The following is a 19,607-nucleotide window of genomic DNA, read 5'->3' on the forward strand; positions in this document are numbered from 1 at the left end:
AGCCATGTTACCCAAGTGATTAGGATAGTCAGAGAGGACAAAAAATGCTTAGGGGAACCTTTGACCAGCTAAAGGCCCACCTCAGCTGAGCTCTCTTGATGATTCGAGGACAAAGCAAGGTCCCCCTGTGAAGAAATAAATTGAAAGAAAGTGCTTGTGCAGCGTGAGTGCGTCCTCTTCTTATGGGTGTGTGTAACTGCGCCTGGCCCTACACTTGCAAAGCCATGCGTTACCTCACATGGAAACAGGAGCTGTGTCAGCCTCTTGCTTGTCTGGCCCCTCGGTGGCCTTTTGCTGTTCATCTTGCTTGGCCAGTGTCCTCTTGCACTTCCGCCCCTTCCCATGGCGCCTCACTGCTTGCTTCTCAGATTTGGATGCCATTCCAACATGCTTGCTGCACCTGCAATAATATTCATGCATTTTGATGTACTGATGTACTACATTATTGATGAGTACGCTTTCACACCGTTAAACAAAAGGGAAAGTAAAATTTGGCAGAGGGGAATGGCACGAAATGCATTTCGCACTGAAGAAAAATCACCATTTATATATTTACATACACAGCTCTTACTGAAGTGTGACGAGATGAGATGAACAAAGCTGAAAAAAAAAGAAATGAAAATCGACCTACTCCCATAGGTACATAACATCTTCAACTGACGAAGCTACGAGGGAAAACTTCTGTCTTGTACCATCAGAAGGGAATGCTAAGCTCACAAGAGGCTTCACATGGTATTGCGTGACGAACTGGTCCACTAAGGGCATTTTGCCCCTGACTGGCCGTGTAACTGCGGACTCACCCCGGGCAACTCGCTGTGGCCAGTTTCTCCCTTGTCGGTGAGGTCTTGCTAATCCTTCTCCTCCTTGTCTTCATTCAGGGTCGTCATCTCCAGGCCACCGAAACCTGCATCATCGATCGAGCCTGTGCATGCTGATGAGGTCTTCGAGTCGACCGTCGACCCCGCTTGGATCTCCTTGAACATTGCCATGACCTTCAGCATTGTTGGCCGTCTTGATGGCCTGTCATCCAGGCAAGCACAAGCAACCTTTAGGTGCTCCAGCAGCTCAATCTTCACGGCTGGATCATCCTCCAGCAACTCAGGATCAAATACATCTGTGACATTCAACTTTGTGTGCTGCTTGACCCATCCTACAAGATTGTTGTCCTCGCCAAAATCTGTTGAGTCCGTAGGCGGTTTCCCTGTGAGCAGCTCGAGCAACACAACACCATAGCTGTACACATCGCCCTTGGTAGTGCATCTGAAGCTCTGATAGTACTCCGGTGGTACATAACCCGGAGTACCGGCAAGGGTGGACACACTCAGGTGTGTATCCACCACATTCACCATCCTTGCCATACCAAAATCTGATACCTTTGCCTCCAAGTTCTCATCAATAAGCACGTTGCTCGACTTCATGTCTCGGTGGATAATGTGCGGGGTGCAGTTGTGGTGGAGGAATGCCAATCCCCTTGCAGCACCAATGGCGATCTTTCGCCTTGCTGCCCAACTCAGCTTAATTCCGATCTTTTTGCGATCATGCAACACATCCTCCAAGCTGCCATACCTCATGTATTCATACACCAACAGCCGCTCCTCACCAACCTTGCAGTAGCCAAGAAGCCGAACAAGGTTGCGGTGTTGGATCTTGCCAATGGTCTCCATTTCTGCAGTAAACTCCCGGTCACCCTGGCCGCTCACATGTATAAGCTTCTTGATTGCAACGGTATTTCCATCCTTGAGCCGGGCCTTGTAGACATCCCCAAAACCACCAGAGCCTATTAGGCTATCATTGTGGAAGTGATTTGTGGCCTCAATAACATCTTCCAAGCTGAGTTTCTGCAGGGGATTATCAAATGCAGCAAGGTTGATGCTGAGGGCATTTGTACCAGAGAGTCTCCAAGCAGAATTCATAGTCCCAGAATGTGTCTGGCTATCAATGTAAATATCACGAGCAGTACTTGCATCTTCATTCTTCTGCTTCCGCTTCTTGCACTCAATAGCTATGATGGCAATTCCAAATATACAGAATAACGATAACAGGAGTGCCATAGTAACACTACCTACGAGTGATGCCTGCTTCCTCCGGTGGGATTGCAGGTCGCCGGAAGAACTTGAACCAGCATTGTGGTCACATTTTGGCAGTGGGATGCCACAGAGACCAGAGTTATTCTCATAAGACATCCTTGGGAATGTGGCAAGGGAGCCGAGCTCTGGAATTGACCCATTCAGCTGATTATTTGATAGGTTGATCTCTGACAAGGACAGTGATGAGAAAGAGTTGGGTATAGGCCCTTCCAACTGATTGTGCGACAGGTCAAGCACCGCAAGCTTCTTGGCACTAGCTAGTTCTGGTGGGATGAGGCCAGACAGTAGGTTGTGCCCGAGATTCATGATCATGAGGTAGTACATGCTCCCAAGCTCCTTCGGGATCTCTGACTCCAGCTGATTAAATGACAAATCTAGAAATATCATGGATCCATTTTTGTTGAAGGTGTACTCTGTGCTCCCCATGTACACTCGAGAGAAGTTGCACATTTTCTTGCTCGGCATCCGGCTGAGGTCTTCAGGTCGGATGCTGCTGAACTCTAGCAAGCTCCCCTTACCATGGCACTCGCTGCTTAGCTCGTCGTTGCGAAGATACACATAAGGCCGCCCGATGACAAGGCCGACTGTCATCTTCCCAGACTGTTTTGCCAACTCCGCAGGTATCGACCCATTGAGCTGGTTGCTGTTCAGGTCCAGCCACACCAAGCTCTGGCAGTCGCCAAGCTCAGCCGGTATTGGTCCCGAGAAGGAATTGTTGCTCAGCTTCAAGATGGCCAAGTTACTGAGCTGCCCAAGCCAAGAAGGGATCGAGCCGGACAGCAGGTTGCTCGCCAGGGATATCCAGTTGAGCTCCTTGCACTTGGCCAGTTCCGGCGGGATGGTACCAGTGAGCCCGTTGTAGTCGAGGATCAGATGCTCGAGCTTGTGCATATTTTCCAGGGACGCCGGTATCTCGCCCTCCAATAAGTTCTGCCATAGGATGAGGTCCCGGAGCTCACCGAGCTTTCCGAGGGATGCAGGGATGGTGCCGTTGATGTTGTTGAGGCTGAGGTCGAGAGACTCGAGCCTGGTGCAGTTGGTGATTGACTCCGGGATCGCCCCGGAGAGGTAGTTGTTCTGGAGGTACAGCATGCGGAGGCTGGAGTTGGGGTCTTGGCAGAGGGATGAAGGGATGGTGCCGGAGAAGGCGTTGGAGCTGAGGTCGAGCACGTCGAGCTCCGGCAGCGCGGCCAAGGAGTCCGGGATGGTGCCGTTGAAGTGGTTGAAGGAGAGGGAGAGCACCTTGAGCTGCTGCAACCCGGTGAAAGCGTCAGCGGGGAGCTCGCCGGAGAAGTTGTTGTTTGAAAGGTTGAGAGCGGCGAGCGAGGTGAGGCCGGCGACGTCCGGCGGGAACGGGCCAGCGAGGTGGTTGCCGGACAGGTCTAGCGTGCTCAGGCCGCGGCAGTCGGAGAGGGACCCGCCGGCCAGCTCGCCGGCGATGAGGTTGCCGGAGAGGTCGAGGTACTCGAGCCCAGAGCAGTTGGTGAACTCCGGGAGGCCAGAGATCTTGTTCCCGGAGAGGACCAGACGCCGGACAGCGCCGACGCCGGCACCCAGCATCCACCGGAGGTCGCCGTCGCCGGAGATCTTGTTGCCGGACAGGTCGAGAGCGTCGAGTACGGCAAATCCGGAGCCGCCGCCGCCGCCTGGCCTCGCCCCGCCAACCGAATCCCCGGAGAGGTTGAGCGCCGTGAGGCCGCCGCAGGCGGCGGCCAGCGCCTCGACGTCGGCGACGGAGCCCCGCAGGCCGGCATTCCCGGACAGGTCGAGCGTCTGCAGCCTGGCCCCGCACCTCGGGGCGGCGGCCAGCGCGCCGCTGACGTTGGCGCCGCGGAGGCTGAGCGTCTCGAGGCCGCCCAGCTGCAGCAGCGTGGCCGCGACGGCCCGGAAGTCGGCATTGAGCGGCACGCCGGCGAGCGACAGCGACGTGAGCCTGCCGGCCCTGCAGCCCGCGCCGGGGAACCTGCAGGCGCCGTCGGCGGCGCTCCACCCGCGGAGGCCCGCGGCCGGGACCGGCACCTCCGCCTTGAACTGCTCGAGCAGCTGGGCGTCGTCGGGGGCTGAGGCGGCCACCGCCGCGGCGACGAAGAGCGCCACCACCGCGACCAGCCCCGGGGATTCCATGAGCTCGCGCGCTACCTTAAAACCATTAAAGTAGCGGGTCGGCGATGTGGGGGAGGAGGAGCCGTCGAGGTGGCCGGAGAAGGGATTGCGAGAGTGGGGGGAGGAGAGAGGGAGTGAGCAGGGGGAGGATGGGCTGCTGCTAGAGCTAGTAGGGCTAGAGAGAGAAGAGGCTGGAAGAAAGAAGCAACAGTGGAGACTGGAGAGAGAGAGAGAGAAGGGGGAGGTGGAGGAGACGGGGAGCAAATTAACAGCTGTAGGTGAGGGAAGGGAGTGGTGGTGGGGCCACGTCACATGGCATGTGACCCTGCCTGCTGCCCCTCATCGCGAATCGCAGCCCTAATTAACCCGGGGGCCGAGGCGGGTTAGTATTCTAACCACGGCGCTTATCCGCTGCCCCCGGCGAGGTTTATCCCGATCCGATCCGACGGCGGGGGCTGCCCCGATCGGGGGCAGGCTGTGCACTGCGCGAGGCGGGGTCACGTGCCGCCGGGCGCGCCCGCCGGGGCTCGTCAATCCGCGCGCCCTCGGCCTCGGCTGCCTCCACCATCATCCACGGGCGGGCTTGGCTGGCTGGCTGGCTGGCGAAGGGCAGTTCGGGGAATTTGGTGTCGCGGTCCGAGCGTGCGGGGGCGCGGGGAGGGAGCGCGGACGCGTGGGCCGCGTTGCTTCGCCGAGGGTTTTGTCTTTAACGCCCGCAGCGGGAGGGGGGTGGGCTGGCCGGTAGATCCGATCCGGGGCGGGGCGGGGCGGCGTGCGTGCGTGCGTGCGGCCGGGAGGGAGGGGTCGTGCGGTGGACGCTGCCGCCCGCCGTGTGCCCGTGCCACCTTTTCGGTTCGGTGCGGAGGATGATGCTGCTCCAGCCGCGCGTGTGGTATGATGGCGAGGCCGTGGGAAACGGATAAGGTCCCGTTCCCGCCGGCACCTAGCTGGCTGCTGTTGTGTGATCGGCGGCAGTAGTACCAGCAACCAGCAGCCGTATAGCCAGGAATGTTAAGAGCAGTGTGGGAATGATTCCGTGGCGTTAGTTTTGGTGAATTTCGTGGCATCTGGTTGCGAGAATTCGAAGTGTTTTCAGCCATGAAATGTCCTGTTCGGATAAAAGCATCGTGCATCTGTGCTAGTGAATTTCTATCCGGACACGCGTTGATCGATCAGCTGCCCCTCTTTTTTTTTAATAAGAAAGAGAGGAAATGCCATGTTTTTATATGTGCCGATGAAAAGTGTGTTTTTTTTTCCTTGTACGCAGGATGCCCCTTTTTTCTCGTTTTGATGTGTGTGCTTAGAGTTTCGTATGTATAATATCATCTTTTTTTTGTGCATGCATGCAAGCAGACGTGGTCGCCGCTCGCGTCATGCAAAACGGAGCCGAACGGGTGGAGCGAGCACGTCCAGCTGCTGCTGCTGCTCATTCACGAGCAACATTATTGGCCTCGGACAAACCGAAGAAACGCACGCAAATCTCCAAAGATCCAGTAAAAAAAAGGAGCTTTTGCTTGAGGTGGCGCGAGCGAGATGATGATGACGTTCACGGCCACAACCGTGCGTCTACCGCCCCCTTTTTCGCGCCTGAGGTGAGACGCTCGCTCACCTTTGCGAGCTCCCCGTCTCGGCCCACCTCAGCTCAGGAGCGACCAGCAACTGCCGATTGGCCGGCCGCTGACGAGCCACGAGCCCCGCGCCGCGTCCGACCCCACCTCCCAGCGCCTCACTGGCCGCCCCGCCCCCCACAGCGTACGGCTCCACCCGCCAGCGAGACGCGGGCGGCCGCGGGGTACACCTGATTGGACTAGTCGCCGGGCGGGCAGCGTCCGGTGCGCCCCCGCGGCCCGGCGCCGTGGCAGCCAGGCACGTGCGCCGGTCCTCCGGGGACCACCCGGGGCGACGCCTCTGCAGCCGTTGGATTGGATCCGGAGGCGCACGCCTGTGGCCGCCGCCCTGGTGGCCGGAATCTGCCGTTTGATCTCGCCTCACCCCGTCCATTGCCGATGAGGGGAAAATTGTTTGCGACGCGCGCCACTTGGTGGCGTTTGACCGGGAGGGAAGGACCAGGGCGGAGCTAGCGGAAGCCACACCGGCCGGTTTCATTGCGGAATTGATTGGCCAACGGCACCACGCTACGCGTCCGTAGTACGTGCGTCTCTGCACGCAACAGCTGCGGGGGAGGGCGGGGGGGGGGGGGGGGGGGGGGGGGGGGGCTGAAACGTTGTTGAGTTGAGGCCCTGTTTTTGGCGACTTGGTGGAGGATAGGTTCCACTTGGCGGCGTGTGCGTTATCTGCACTCAACTTTAGCGAGAAATTTGCACTCCCCCGCAGCGTTGGCGGCGTGTGTTTTATCTGCACTCAACGTTGTTGAGAAATTTGCATTGTTGACACTTGAAACGTTGGGCTTCGCAGATTTGACATCCGAAACGTTGGCTTCGCACTATTGACACTGCAAACATGTAGTAGCTTGAGTCCCATGACATTTCTACTTTTTTAATTTATTTCTCATTCTTTTTAATCAAAATGGAATGGGAAATGTCTGTTCTACCCTTCTCTCATCACTAGAGCTGGATCGAACACCATCAGACTCTCTTCTTTTAGCTGCGCCTGAACCAAAATCGACAGCCACAAGATATTTTAACAAAAATATTTCTACGCTACAACATCTACATTAAAGCAACACTAGTTCATAAACGAAACAGGATTCACACACAAGTTGTTCGGATCCTTGCAAGCACAAGTCTATCACACACACAGTTGACATACATCTCAACCAGCTAGGTTGAATAGTTCAAACACATAATTCATAACTAAACTCGAGCAATTCATTCAAACAGACCAAAATAAATTCTCTCATCAGACATGCAAGTTAATGTCTCTTCCTCTTCTTTGGTGTCAGCTTTTTTGAAGTTGGCTTCTTAGTCTGGGGTGAACTGGCCATGGTAGCTTGTGAAGTGCTACTCTCTCCACGAATCAGCAGTTTTTTTGAAGTTACCTTCTTAGTCTGGGGTGAACTGGCCATGGTAGCTTGTGAAGTGCTGCTCTCTCCACGAATCATTGCAAGTTGCCTACAGATTGATATCATCTTATCTAGTCAGGCTCATAGGTTAGTAAATGATGTGTTGAGATGTCAAGTTCAATAATTATGCTCACCTTCTTGTCATCACTCCCGGACTGTCATGCAAAATTACATTTGGAGCTGCAGTTAGGGTTCCTTCTACCGATCGATTTCTCGTCAAATCCAGTGCATACCATTGATAAATAGATAAAAGGAGTCAATGAGAGATGAATTACCCCTCCTCATCTTCATAGAGGCCCATCTGAAGCCGTCGTGGAAGCCGCCTCTCCCCTTCCTTCCCCCCAGGCGCTCCGCCTCCCGCTCTCGGACCCCCGGTCCCACTCCTCGCGCGGCCGCCGCTCCCGCTCCCGCACAAGGACGCCGAACGACGCGTGGTGGGGGACGCCGGACAGCGCGGTCGCCTGGAGATGGGGCTTGGGGGAGGGGCGGACGGCGCGCGCCGCGGACCGCGGACGGGCGGGCGAGACCGCAGGGGGCGGCTGCGCAGCGTGCCTGCGCCTGCACCGCGGCGCGAGACGGCGTCGGCAGGCGGCGGCGCGTCGGCAGCTGCGCGAGACGGCGCGTGTGCGGCTGCGAGACGGCGTCGGGGGGGGGGGGGGGGGGCGTCCGCGCGACTGCGCGTCTGCGCCTGCGCGATGCTGGGCTGAGGGAAAAGGAAGATAAGGATAAGGGCACAAGTGTCATTTCGCATGCTAAATTGATGAAAAAGAACGACAAATGTATTACAAAGCTACAAATGTCACGGGAGTCGAGCGACCTCACGTTTGTAGCGTCATTTTATCGAAGCCAACGTTTCGAGTGTCAAAACTGCGAAGCCGTTTCTTTCAAGTGTCAACAGCGCAAATTTCTCGGCGGGGGGGGGGGGGGGCTGAAACGTTGTTGAGTTGAGGCCCTGTTTTTGGCGACTTGGTGGAGGATAGGTTCCACTTGGCGGCGTGTGCGTTATCTGCACTCAACTTTAGCGGGGAAGAGAGAGGCCGCGTGTGGGGGGTGGGGGTAGTACAACTTGTGATGCGTACCTTTGCGGACCTGGTTTCCTCACGTTTTTAATTGTACTTACCACCACTATTTAAATTTAAAGGTGAAGCAGAGTTATCTCTTTTGGGGCGTTCCCTTTATAACAAAAGAAACTTGGGACACCGTTGGTCAATGTTGGGACTAAGGCGGGTTTCATCGCGAAACTGAAATCGTGCATTGTTGCTAGATAGAGATAAAAAGGGGTAAGGGAAGAGGAAGGTGGTAACAGCAACAGTCTCACAATTCTTACCGTTCGCTGTGTGGAGGAGGTGGGGCCATGTCTATTTCTATATATGGTGGTTTGTCCTATTTTTCTATTAATTTTTTTATCATAAGCATGAGCTTATATTAATCAGATGCAGGGTTACAATCTGCTTCAGCGATCCCATAAGACCTAGTGGGAAAGCCTCCGCCCAGAAGTTCGCTCGGTTGGACTCCAAGGTCAGCTTTGCACAGAAGTGAGCTACCTCATTGCCTTCCCGGTTTACAAACGAAATACGAAACTGAACAAACGCTCGGCCTGCCTATCTCTCTGATCTCATGCCAAAGACCTGCAATCGGACTTCGTTCACCTGCTTCAGAGCGCAGAAGGTTCACCAGAGCTAAGTTGTCCACCTCCAGTACTACCTTCTCATGGCCACATGCTCATGCTAGCAGCAAATCATCCCTCGCTGCCATGGCCTCTGCCGGCACCACATCTGGGGCGTGTTCGTAGAACTTTGATGACGCCTCCAAAACTTTGCCACTGTCATCCCTAATCACAGCTCCTCCTGACCCTGAGCAAGATGCCGACACAAATGATGCATCAGTATTCACTTACACCAGTCATCAAGTCTCCTCCAAACTCCCCTTCGACTAGGAGGATTCACTCTCGTTTCCTGAGTCAGGCATATCATATCCTCAATCATTCAAGTTATAGCTTGTGTCCGTGCCTTCGTATAGTTCCAATGTGCTTATTTTTCTACTCCCTCCGTTACAAATTATAAGTCATTCCAAGAATTTTAGAGAGTCAAAATTTTTCAAGTTTGACCAAATTTATATGACAAGATAATATTTATGATACCAATTGAGTATCATTAGATTTTTTGTTAGCTATATTTTTATAGTGCATCTATTTGATGTCATAAATCTTTATATTTCTCTCTATAATTTTAGTCAAACTTTGAGATAGTTTGACTCTCCAAGATTCTTGAAATGACTTATAATTTGAAACGGAGGGAGTATTAGTTTGGGATTTTGTTTTGTTCTGAATTGGTCGGTGCAAATAGCTTAGTATATTATCTTGGATTCATGACTGGAGATCTTTCAGTTCATAACCAAACTAACTAGCACATCTGCGCATGTTTAGAATTGCTAGCTTGCCCTATTAAGAGTTTTTGAATATAGAGTGCAATTTTCATATTTTCTCTCTTTTTTTACGAGCTTAGACTTTTAGGTTCACTCGTGCTTATCAACTCCGTCATGTGCGGCTGGGCTCAAACTAGCAATTTGGAAATGGATATAGTTTGAATAGACATCCGGTTTCGTTTCATTTTTCACGCAAGCGTGTGCGAGGAGAGCGATTACTGATTTTGACAGTGCCGAGAATTGGTAGAAACAAAATACCTTTCTACGGGAGTGCTGAAAATTGACAGATCTGTTTTGTTTTTCTGATCGCCAACAAGCTCCTTAAAATAACCACCGCTCCTACAAAAATCAGTAGACGACCGTACTCGCATACGGTGTCAGACAGACGGAACCATACGGCCATAATGTCTTGGCTCCCACGGTTCCCTCCCCACTCGCGCGGACTACACACGGGGGCCTCCGTACCAACAAGTAAATACGACGGCCGGACCGCCCCGTCCAGGCTCCAGTCGATCGTCCGAGCCGGCCCGGTGGGTGGGGCCGCCGCACGTGAGGCCCGAGCCGGATGGCGGAACGGGACGGGGCGGGCAATAATGACCCGGGCTCGTACGCATGCAATGCAACCGTGTGGGGCTTTCTCCTCCCCCGTCGCACTTTGAATGCCATGATGGCGAGACCCGGGCGCGGGCGGGCGGGGGCGGCACGACCGATCGGCCGCCCGACCGCGACCGCTCCTCTCGTGCCCCCCCCCCCCCCCCCCCCCCCGGTTACGGTTCCGCTTTTCTGGGCAGCGAATCACGTCGCGTGTTCCCACCCGTGATTACGGTGATTACTGCTCCGGCTCGAGGGGAGCCTGCCGCCGCTGATCTTATCGTTTAGTGCGGGACTGCGGGGGGATGATGGCGTGCTGCTGTTCTTGTGGGCTGGGGACCGGGGAGAATCGCTCTCGGCGTGGGCTGGGGAACGATGGGCTCTGTTTCGTCGTTACGCTGCAGGTGGGCTGCTGTTATCTCCGAGGGCTGGGAGTTGGGCTTTGTTCGGCGTGGGCCGAGCCGGTGAAGGAGCGGAGTACTACTATAAAGTTGTCTGAACTTTGCAGGTTGTCTGAATTTTCAGTCTGGGGACAGAAGGGGGCTCATGTTTGGATGAATTTCTGCAAGCTGATAGTCTGCACCGGATGATTGAACTACTACTACTACTACAGTTGCAGACTTGTGTTAGAAATGTAGTACACCAAAGAGATATGTGTTGCGTTTGGGAAAGGAAGTCGAGGAGAGCCACAGACTGGCCGAACCACCGGAACAGCAGACTACTTGTGCCGAACGGTTCTCAGCCACACTTGCCCCGTACATAGTACCCCGCCTATGCGCATGCAGTACGCAGCCCTTTGGATGCCATTGTTTTGGACGGCACGTACACGGGTACGGCGTTCGCTTTCGGAGTTCCAGTTGACCTGCTGATTGGCCGGCCAGCGGCTGAGACAGCACGCGTTATCTGAAAGCCTCCCGCGCCGGAGAGCATCGATTCAAACTCGGCTGGTGCCGACCGTGGCGGACGCACTCAGGGCTCCCGCCCGTGCCTCCTCGGATCGCCGCCGTCCGCGTGCCCGCCCGGGAAGATCTCGCGGCCGGAACGGGTTCACCCGTTCCGGCGGCAGGGAGAAGCCACCGGATCGGACAGGAAGTCAGAAGCGGCTGGCGAGCGGAGGTCAGACAGGCGGAAGGTCTCCGAATCGAACCCAGATACGGTTGGCGCCATTAACTCTCGTCGTCCCCCTTCTTCTTTATATAAACTCCGACGCGCGCAGATCGCTGCATCGATCGATCGGCCACGTCCAAGAACTTCCGCCAGTGACGTGTAGCCCGTTGTTGCAGGGAGCGAGCGTTTCCGCCGCCGGCGACGACCGGAGGAGACCCAGCTAGCTAGCCGCCGGCGAGCGGCGCCGCCATGGGGCCACGGGCTCCCGTGCTCGCCGTCCTCCTGGCTGCCGCGCTGCTGTGCCTGGGCGCGGCGGCCGCCTTGCCCCTGCCTGCCGCCGGCAGATTCGCCATGAACGGTTAGTGCGCGCGCTGCTGCTTTCGCCGCACGGTGGAGAGGGGCAGAGGGCTAAAATGCCTCGTCGTTTGATCCGTGCGCTTAGTGGATGTACGTGGTGAGGCTGATCTGAAGTAGTTAATTGGGGTGGGGTGCATGACTTTTTTGCAGGATTGGCCGTGGACAAAGGGATAGACCACCTCCTCGTGCTGGCGGCGGCCTTCGTCATGTACGTCTTCCGCTGATCGGCCGGCCGCAGTTGCGAAGCTGACTTGAGCCTTGCGGAATTTAAGTGCATCTTAGTTCATGCCTTGTTTGTACTCCTCTGTGTTGCTCATCGGATGGAATGGTAATTTGCATTGCACGTGACGCTAGGAAATCAAGGAAAATAGCGGAGTTGGGTTTGTGAGTGGGATATGTGGCATTTCACTCCTTTCTTCTTTGGTTCAGTTGGACCCATCTGATGATCACGGAGAGATCGTACATCTTTTCAATAGTTAGGGCACCGGATCAGCATTACTAGTCGGTTTTAGTCGACAGATTCAGAATCAACAATTAGCTAGTTATTAGCAGCTTTCGCCAAATTTCAGATGCAACACACAGGCAATCGGCAAAAGAAGAGCAGATATACGCATCATTGCAAGGACCAAGAGCACTTGGATCAAAGCTAGTTTTTCAACCAAGAATTACAGAGAAGTGGTATCAGTATCACAAAAAAGGTTGGTCATCGTCAATGAAGACTTGAAGTTTTGGGAATCCACCAGGAAAAACGCAAAGCCGCTCAGAACAGTCCAGAGCCAGCATATGACGGCACGACGCATCCGCCGCGCCGCCGAGACACATCGTCCGTGGCGCAGCGCACGCACTATTAAAAAACTGATTAATTGAGGCGCTTTGAAAAGACCTCGGAGACGGACATGTTAAAAAACGCCTCGTTTAATGTCTGCGATTAATCGAGACGATCATTTTTTATTAACTGAGACGGTTAAAACAACCGCCTCGCAAAATAGATCAACTGAGGCGGTTGTCTTATTTACCGAGGCGATTAAAAAAACCGCCTCGCAATATAGATAAACCGAGGCGGACATGTGTATAGCGTCCGACTCGATAAATCCGGCCCAGTACACAGCCCACTACCACACTGGACTATATAATATATATAATAAAATGTTAACCCTAACCCACACCCTCCACTCTCTTCCTCCCTCTTCCCACTCCCCATCCTGCCCCCCCCTCCTCTCCTCTCCTCCCTAGCACCAAACGATATCAGGTGGCGCGCGGGGTGGGCGGCGGGGCGGGGCACGGCGGCGCGCGGGCGGTGGCTTGAGGCGCTCTCCTCCAAGCCCTTCTCCCTTCGTCGGTGCCCCTGCTCTGAGCGGCGCGGCTACGGCTGCGGCCTAGGAGGTGGCGGCTGGCGTGGATCCACCGGCTCGCGGCTCCGCGCGAGGCAGTGGAGGCGGCGGCGGGCGCGGATCCATCGGCCCGCTGCTCCGGCGAGGCCGTGGAGGCGGCGGCAGGCGCGGGGATCCAGTGCCGCACAGCATCGCCGGACGCGGGAGGCGGTGGTGGCGGCCGATGGGCTCGCCGGGCCCGTGAGCTCGGCGGGCTTCTTTCTTTTTATTTTTATTTTTTTATTTACCAAGGCGGGCCCTTGCCCGCTCGGTTAAGTCATGTTTAACCGTGACGATGCCTTTGAGGCGGTTGTGCTTGCCCGCCTCGAAAAATACTTTTCGACCGCCTCAAAAAATAATTTTTGTAGCAATGACGAGCTGGTCAGCCTCACACGGCCACAACGCCCTGCCTTGGAACCCGGGCAGCCTCCCGGAGACCATTTGGAGGACGCATGTAGTCGCTGTTAGGCCAGTCTCAGTGGGAGTATCATCGACACGGTTATCAAGACTGGAAATTTGAGAATTGTGCTAGTGGAGTGTCATCGACACACTTCTCTCTTCTCTCTCCTCAAACTATTGGTTTATATTAACAAATTTAATTTCTATGACACTTCTATAACACATCCAGTCATCCACTGAAACTGGCCTTAGCTTCGCAGCAGCAAAGCGCAGCCCCCGCAGCGCGTCGACGGCGTGGCGGGCGGTGACGGCGGGGCGCTCCTCCCACGCCTGCTACCGCCACGTCCCTTTCCATAACCGTTTTACACATGCTCCCTAAATTGGATCACCATTTATAATTGCGATCCGACTACTTTTATATATATACAGCCCACCCTAATATGTTGCCTATAACCTCCAAGTTTTGATTGCGATTAATATCATGATCTGAATATTTTTGTTTAAGCTCCTAAATTTCCAAGTAGCCCCCTGGTTTCACTCCATCCCTTTTCCCTCCGTCTAGCTCCAGAATTTTTTTATTTTAATCTGTTGGGTACCATGATTAGGGGCACCCTAATCAGGGGACTAAAATCGCCCTAAAAACGCAAACACATGCTGGGCAACCGGGCCCACGAAGACCTACAGCCTCCTTCCAATCTGGAAGAAAGGAAAGGACTCAAAGAAGCCCCATCGGACCCGCGGGGTGATCTCCGCCTCGCTGAGGGCTCCCCACCGAAGCCCTTGAACGCGCCCCGCGCCTCCGCCTCGCTCGAGGGTAGCGAGCCCACCCTCGGGGAGGCGGATCGCCTCCGCCTCGCTCGAGGGTAGCGAGCTTGCCCTCGAGAAAGCAGAACGTCTCCGCCTCGCTCGAGGCCACCCCTCGACGGAAGGGACAAACGGCCCTTCCACTCACCCGCCCCGCCGTACGGAGCCATTAATGCCAACCACTCCTCCACAGCGCCCGGGTCAAACGGCGTCAGGCTGCCATTCCCCACAGTGGCCGGGACCGGAGTCTCGTTCGCCAACTCCGGTCACTGCTCCGCCATTCCGGACGCTGTGACGACACTGTGGGAATCTGCGACGCAGTGCAAGACGTACTCGGCACTGCTCCAGCTACTATACTGCCAACTCCCCATACCTCCTTCGTATTTTCCTTCTGTGGAGCCCTCAAACGCCATGGGCACGACTCTCGGAAGCGGCTCCGGCCTTGACCAGGACAAGACCCTGGCCTGTAGGACCCTCAGAACGGTGCCACGCCACACCTGGAGGACGGTACCCCCCACAGCAACGACCACACTGCCCGCTGGAGCCGCCAGGACGCCGGCGTGATCTCCGCAAGACCAAGAACGATGCCCTAGATGACTGCCACGCCCGGCGCCATACCCCACAGTGTACTTCCCACAGTGCTCGACCGCTGCACCCCCGCGATTCGGTGAGAAGACGACGACTTCCACGATCCCCTGTGCATGTACACCGTCCCTCCTTGTGTCTATAAAAGAAGGAGGCGGGCTTTCCCTTAAGGGGGTCGGCCCATTCGGTAGAACACAACGCTCAGCACTAATCACAGAGCACATATGCTCTTCTGAGCCCCGATATTGGTACTCGCCTCAATCAATTCCTCCTCTAGCAGAAGACTTGGGAGCTTCCCTCCCTCTCTCGCCTCGCTTGTACCCCTACTACAGTGCTCTCGCACACCCCTTTGCTGGACGTACGGCCCCACGGCCGGAACCATGATAAACCCGTGCGTTACTGTATTGCCTCTTGCATCAATATTTGGGACGAGGAACACGCAGCATCATCACTAGTTGGGTCCAGCCCGCCGGGTCAGGACACCGACAGTTGGCGCGCCAGGTAGGGGAGGCTGCGTGACATTTCTCTTTTGTTCCCATTTGATCTCCAGGGATGGCGAGCCGATCCAACCCATTCCCCATGGGCGCCTCGGATCCGCTCCCAGCGGGATACGTGATTTGGTTTGGGAGTCTTGAGTTCAGACCAACCGGCAACGGTTACCTCATGGAGCTCCTCTCGCCCAGACGCAACCCTGACACTCCGACTTCACCAACCCGGCAAAACAGGCGCTCGAGCCAGCACTTGCGACAAGCGCGCATGGAGCGGCGCCGGACGGCACGCCTCAGCTCCCCCACGGGGGTTGAGGTTGCCATGTCGCAGCTCAGCGTCGCGGCCGATGGGGCCATCGCTTCGTCATCACGTGCCTTGGCGTCTTCTACGCTGGCACCATCATCAACTGCAGCCCCAGTGCCTCCCAGGGGGCCGTGACTGCACCGTCGCCCTTTCCCTTCAGGATGCGCAACGCTGCCACCTACGCCTCTTCGTCCAGCACCAACTTCGCCGAGTATGAGGATCTGCCGGGTCATCACCTCCTGTCGATCCGCAACCTCATCGTATCATCTCCTGACGACTCCTACCCCGAGACGGCGAGCTCGATCGCCGACGACATCAGCTTCTTCATGGACAACTTGACGGCCGAGGAGGCCGAGGACTACTCTGGCATCCGTGACCCCGACGCTTTCCGCTCGTTCCAGTTTGTGGCGGCCTACTGCCTCACCTGCTGCGAGGACTCCAGCGAGGGGGTTACGATCTCACTCGGGAGTGCTTCATGGCCGAGCTCGCGGATGGGCAAAACGACAACGCTTCGGGTAATGACGGGAACGACGGGGCAGACGCGCAAGCAAACCAACCAGTGGTGCCGGCCGCGACCCGTTCTTCTTCGTCAAGCTCGGCAGCGCGGCATGCACAGCTGGCACAACTCAAGGAGCTTCAAGGCAAGCTTGACAAGCAGCGTCGTCAGACACAGTGGCTGCGCACCGCACTCGAGCAGCAGCGTACCGCGCGTGGCGCACATGCCCAGGCGGCGGCACGCGTTGCTCGGGAGCGCACCACAACATCGACAAACCTCCGGAACTGAAAACAGACGGCAAAAAAACTCATTGCTGCGGCCTACCTACTCCAAGCAATATCCCGAGCCGTCGACGACTTCGGGTCGCAACCTGCGCCGCGAGGCACAGGCACTCTTCGAGCAAGCTGCTGTGCAGCAGGCCAAGAGCTCTGCGTCTCGGATGCGCTCGATAGTTCCGAAGCAGCCCGGAGGAACTACATGGTAGGACCACGAGGTTTCGGTGCACACTCCACCAGAAGGGAAGGGAAAGGCAGCCGCAGCGCACGGTGCGAAGGCACCCTCGGTGCACGACCACATCGGAAAGACTTTCGCAAGGGAGCGACTCCACGACACGCGCGGACATGCCGGCGACAGGGACGCCCGCAATATCATCAATGGCAGGAAGTACACCCCTCGACGGAGTGGACGTTTCGACCCCGAACATGACAGGGGCGAGTCACCGGAGCCTCCGGGCACCCGTGTGTTCAGCCGGGAGATTCGTACCGCTCCTTTTCCCCCACGCTTTCGACAGCCTACCACCCTCGTCAAGTACTCATGCGAGACCGATCCCGCAGTCTGGCTCAACGACTACCGCCTAGCATGCCAGCTGGGCGGTGCGACGGACGATGCGGACATCAGTCGCAACCTTCCCCTTCACCTTGCTGACGCCAGACGAACGTGGCTCGAGCATTTGCCCACGGACCAGATCCACAACTAGGCCGACTTAGTCCAGATCTTCATGGGCAACTTCCAGGGCACGTACGTGCGCCCTGGGAACTCCTAATACCTCAAAGGGTGCCGGCAGAAGCCCAATGAGTCCCTGCGCGACTACGTGCCGCGCTTCTCCAAGCAATGCACCGAGCTCCCCAGCGTCACCCACGTCGAGGTCATCAACGCCTTCCTCGAGGGCACGACGTGCAGGAACCTGGTGCACGAGCTTGCGCGAAGCCGTCCCACCAACACCAACGAGTTGTTCGATGCTGCCACCAACGACGCCGCCGGCGAGGAGGCCGTTGGTGCCATTTTCGATGACAAGCCGAACAAGCGCAAGGAAGATGCGCCCGCAGAGGGCAGCAACGCCAAGACCACCGCCCCCGCCAAGACACAAAAGCGGGGGAAGAAAGGGAAGAAGCCGGCCCCACCATACCAGCATGGACCGGGGCAGGCGGAAGACTTCGACGAGGCCTTCGTCGCTGCCCTGGACCGCAAAGGACCTCGAGGCCCCCCTCGAGGCGGTGGCGGCCTGTTCGACGACACGCTCAAGAAGCCGTGCCCTTACCACAAGGGCTCGGTCAACCACACCCTAGAGCAGTGTGAGATGCTCCGAAAATACTATAACCGCGACGCACATCGCGACGAGGACAAGAAGAAGGATGCTGGCGACAAAGGTGGAGACGATGAGTTCCCCCGGTGGAGAACGCCTTCTTCATCTTTGGAGGACCGACGACAAACGTGACCTCTCGGCAGCGCAAGCGTGAGCGCCGGGAAGTCTTCTCCGTCACCAAGGCCACGCCATCCTACCTCGACTGTTCAGAGGACACTATTTCCTTTGGCCGCAAGGACCACCCCGACTACGTCCCACACCCGGGACGGTACCCGCTTGTTGTCGACCCCATCATCGGCAACACCCGCTTCTCCAAGGTGCTCATGGACGGAGGCAGCAGCCTCAACATCATGTACGCCCACACCTTGGAGCTCATGGGGATCGGATTGAACAAGCTCCGCCCCAGCAAGTCGCCATTCCATGTCGTTGCGCCGGGGAAGCGAGTCCAACCCCTCAGCCAGATCGACCTACCCGTCTGTTTCGGCATGGCAGCCAACTTCCGCAAGGAAGTGCTCACCTTCGAGGTGGTAGGGTTTTGGGGAGCCTACCATGCCATCCTTGGTCGTCCCTGCTACGCCAAATTCGTGGACATCCCCAACTACACCTATCTCAAGCTGAAGATGCTGGGCTCGAGGGGTGTCATCACCGTCGGCTCCTCGTTCGAGCACGCCTACGAGTGTGATGTCGAGTGTGTCGAGCACGCGGAGGCTCAAGCGGAGGACGAGGCCCTCGCAGCCACCCTCGACAAGATGGCAAGCGAGGCCTTGGACTCCATGCACCGACACGCGGGCAGCTTCGAACTCGCCAAGGGAAGATGACGAACGAAAACGGCGAAGCCCTCACCAATGCTTGGAACATACAACAGCTATGTCGCTTCTATCCCTAGATTTCCAAGCTATTTGTACATCATTTGTACTCGCATTTATGATTTCCCGAAACAATAAAGGAGTATGCTTTACGTGTTTTTTTTGGGAACTTTCCGGACCCTCGGGGCTCGGAGGCGCACGAACACTGAGGTACGCCTGGCTTTACCCTCGGCAAAGCCAAGCCTCCCTCGGGGGATACTACGGGGGGAACCCCCGAACGTCCCCAAAAAACCGCCAATATTTTTTCGAAAAATTTCGGTATCTAAGTTTCTCGTATACTTGGAAAAAACGGACGTGAGGCATGAGCAACTACGGTACGGGGCCGACCGAGCCGTGGGGCCGCCTACGCCTCCGGGATACGGCACCCCCCTCACCACCTCACGCCTAAGTCGCTTATGAACGCGAAATTCCTCGCAGAAGTTTACCAAAGTCGCATACGAGAACACGGAAATAGAGTAAAGAAAATGAGGGCTCGAACGCACAAGGCCTCGATAGGCCACACTGTCGATTTACAACAACCAATTTCTTACATCCACAAGTACTATTACGATAAAGTACTAACTTATTACATGGGCTCCGAGGCCCAGACTACCTAAAGGTTACCATCCTCCCCTTGTGGGTCTTCTACAGCATCAAATTCGGCTATGGGGGGATGTCAGCTTCTAGCTTCGCGGCCAGGACGGTGGCGAACCCCTCGACGGTGGCGTCGGCATCGTCCATGACGGCCAACGCAGTGTCCGGGATGGCGTCGTTGGGGACCACGTACCCCGACGACACTCTCTGGAGGTCCGTGATGTAGTGCGTCAAGGCCACGGTGAGGGCTCGCAGGACACCAAGGTGGAAGGTGCTCTTGGCGTGCTCGGCGATCCGGCCACCTAGTGCTCGCAGACGGCTGATCACCGAGCTACCAGACACGGCGCCCACCCCCTCGAGCTCCTGGCACACGCTCACAGCGGTCCGCTCCAGGTCAGTGTATTCAGCCTGCGCCGCCATGAGCACGGTGTTGACTGCCTCCTTCGCCG

At 56.4% G+C, this 19,607-nt stretch overlaps 1 protein-coding gene and 1 long non-coding RNA gene across 2 annotated transcripts; both read right to left on the bottom strand.

Moving 5' to 3' along the window:
• Positions 1–501: 501 nt before the first annotated feature.
• LOC120707844 (brassinosteroid LRR receptor kinase BRI1-like) lies at positions 502–4,435 on the bottom strand. Its single transcript, XM_039992881.1, has one exon. The coding sequence runs from the start codon at positions 4,209–4,211 to the stop codon at positions 849–851; it is 3,363 nt and encodes a 1,120-aa protein (XP_039848815.1). The 5' UTR covers positions 4,212–4,435; the 3' UTR covers positions 502–848.
• A 2,433-nt stretch (positions 4,436–6,868) lies between these two features.
• Positions 6,869–7,399, bottom strand: LOC120710715. The gene is made up of 2 exons (XR_005689991.1): positions 7,347–7,399; positions 6,869–7,261 (listed from the first exon to the last, which is right to left on the bottom strand). It is a non-coding gene; the product is annotated as an uncharacterized LOC120710715 (long non-coding RNA).
• Between the last annotated feature and the right edge of the window lie 12,208 nt (positions 7,400–19,607).

This window comes from Panicum virgatum, chromosome 5K, assembly GCF_016808335.1.
Source record: "Panicum virgatum strain AP13 chromosome 5K, P.virgatum_v5, whole genome shotgun sequence".
NCBI lineage: Eukaryota > Viridiplantae > Streptophyta > Magnoliopsida > Poales > Poaceae > Panicum > Panicum virgatum.

Bases quoted from the DNA above. Each gene is read 5' to 3' on its own strand.
- LOC120707844 (XM_039992881.1), bottom strand. From the start codon at position 4,211: ATGGAATCCCCGGGGCTGGTCGCGGTGGTGGCGCTCTTCGTCGCCGCG.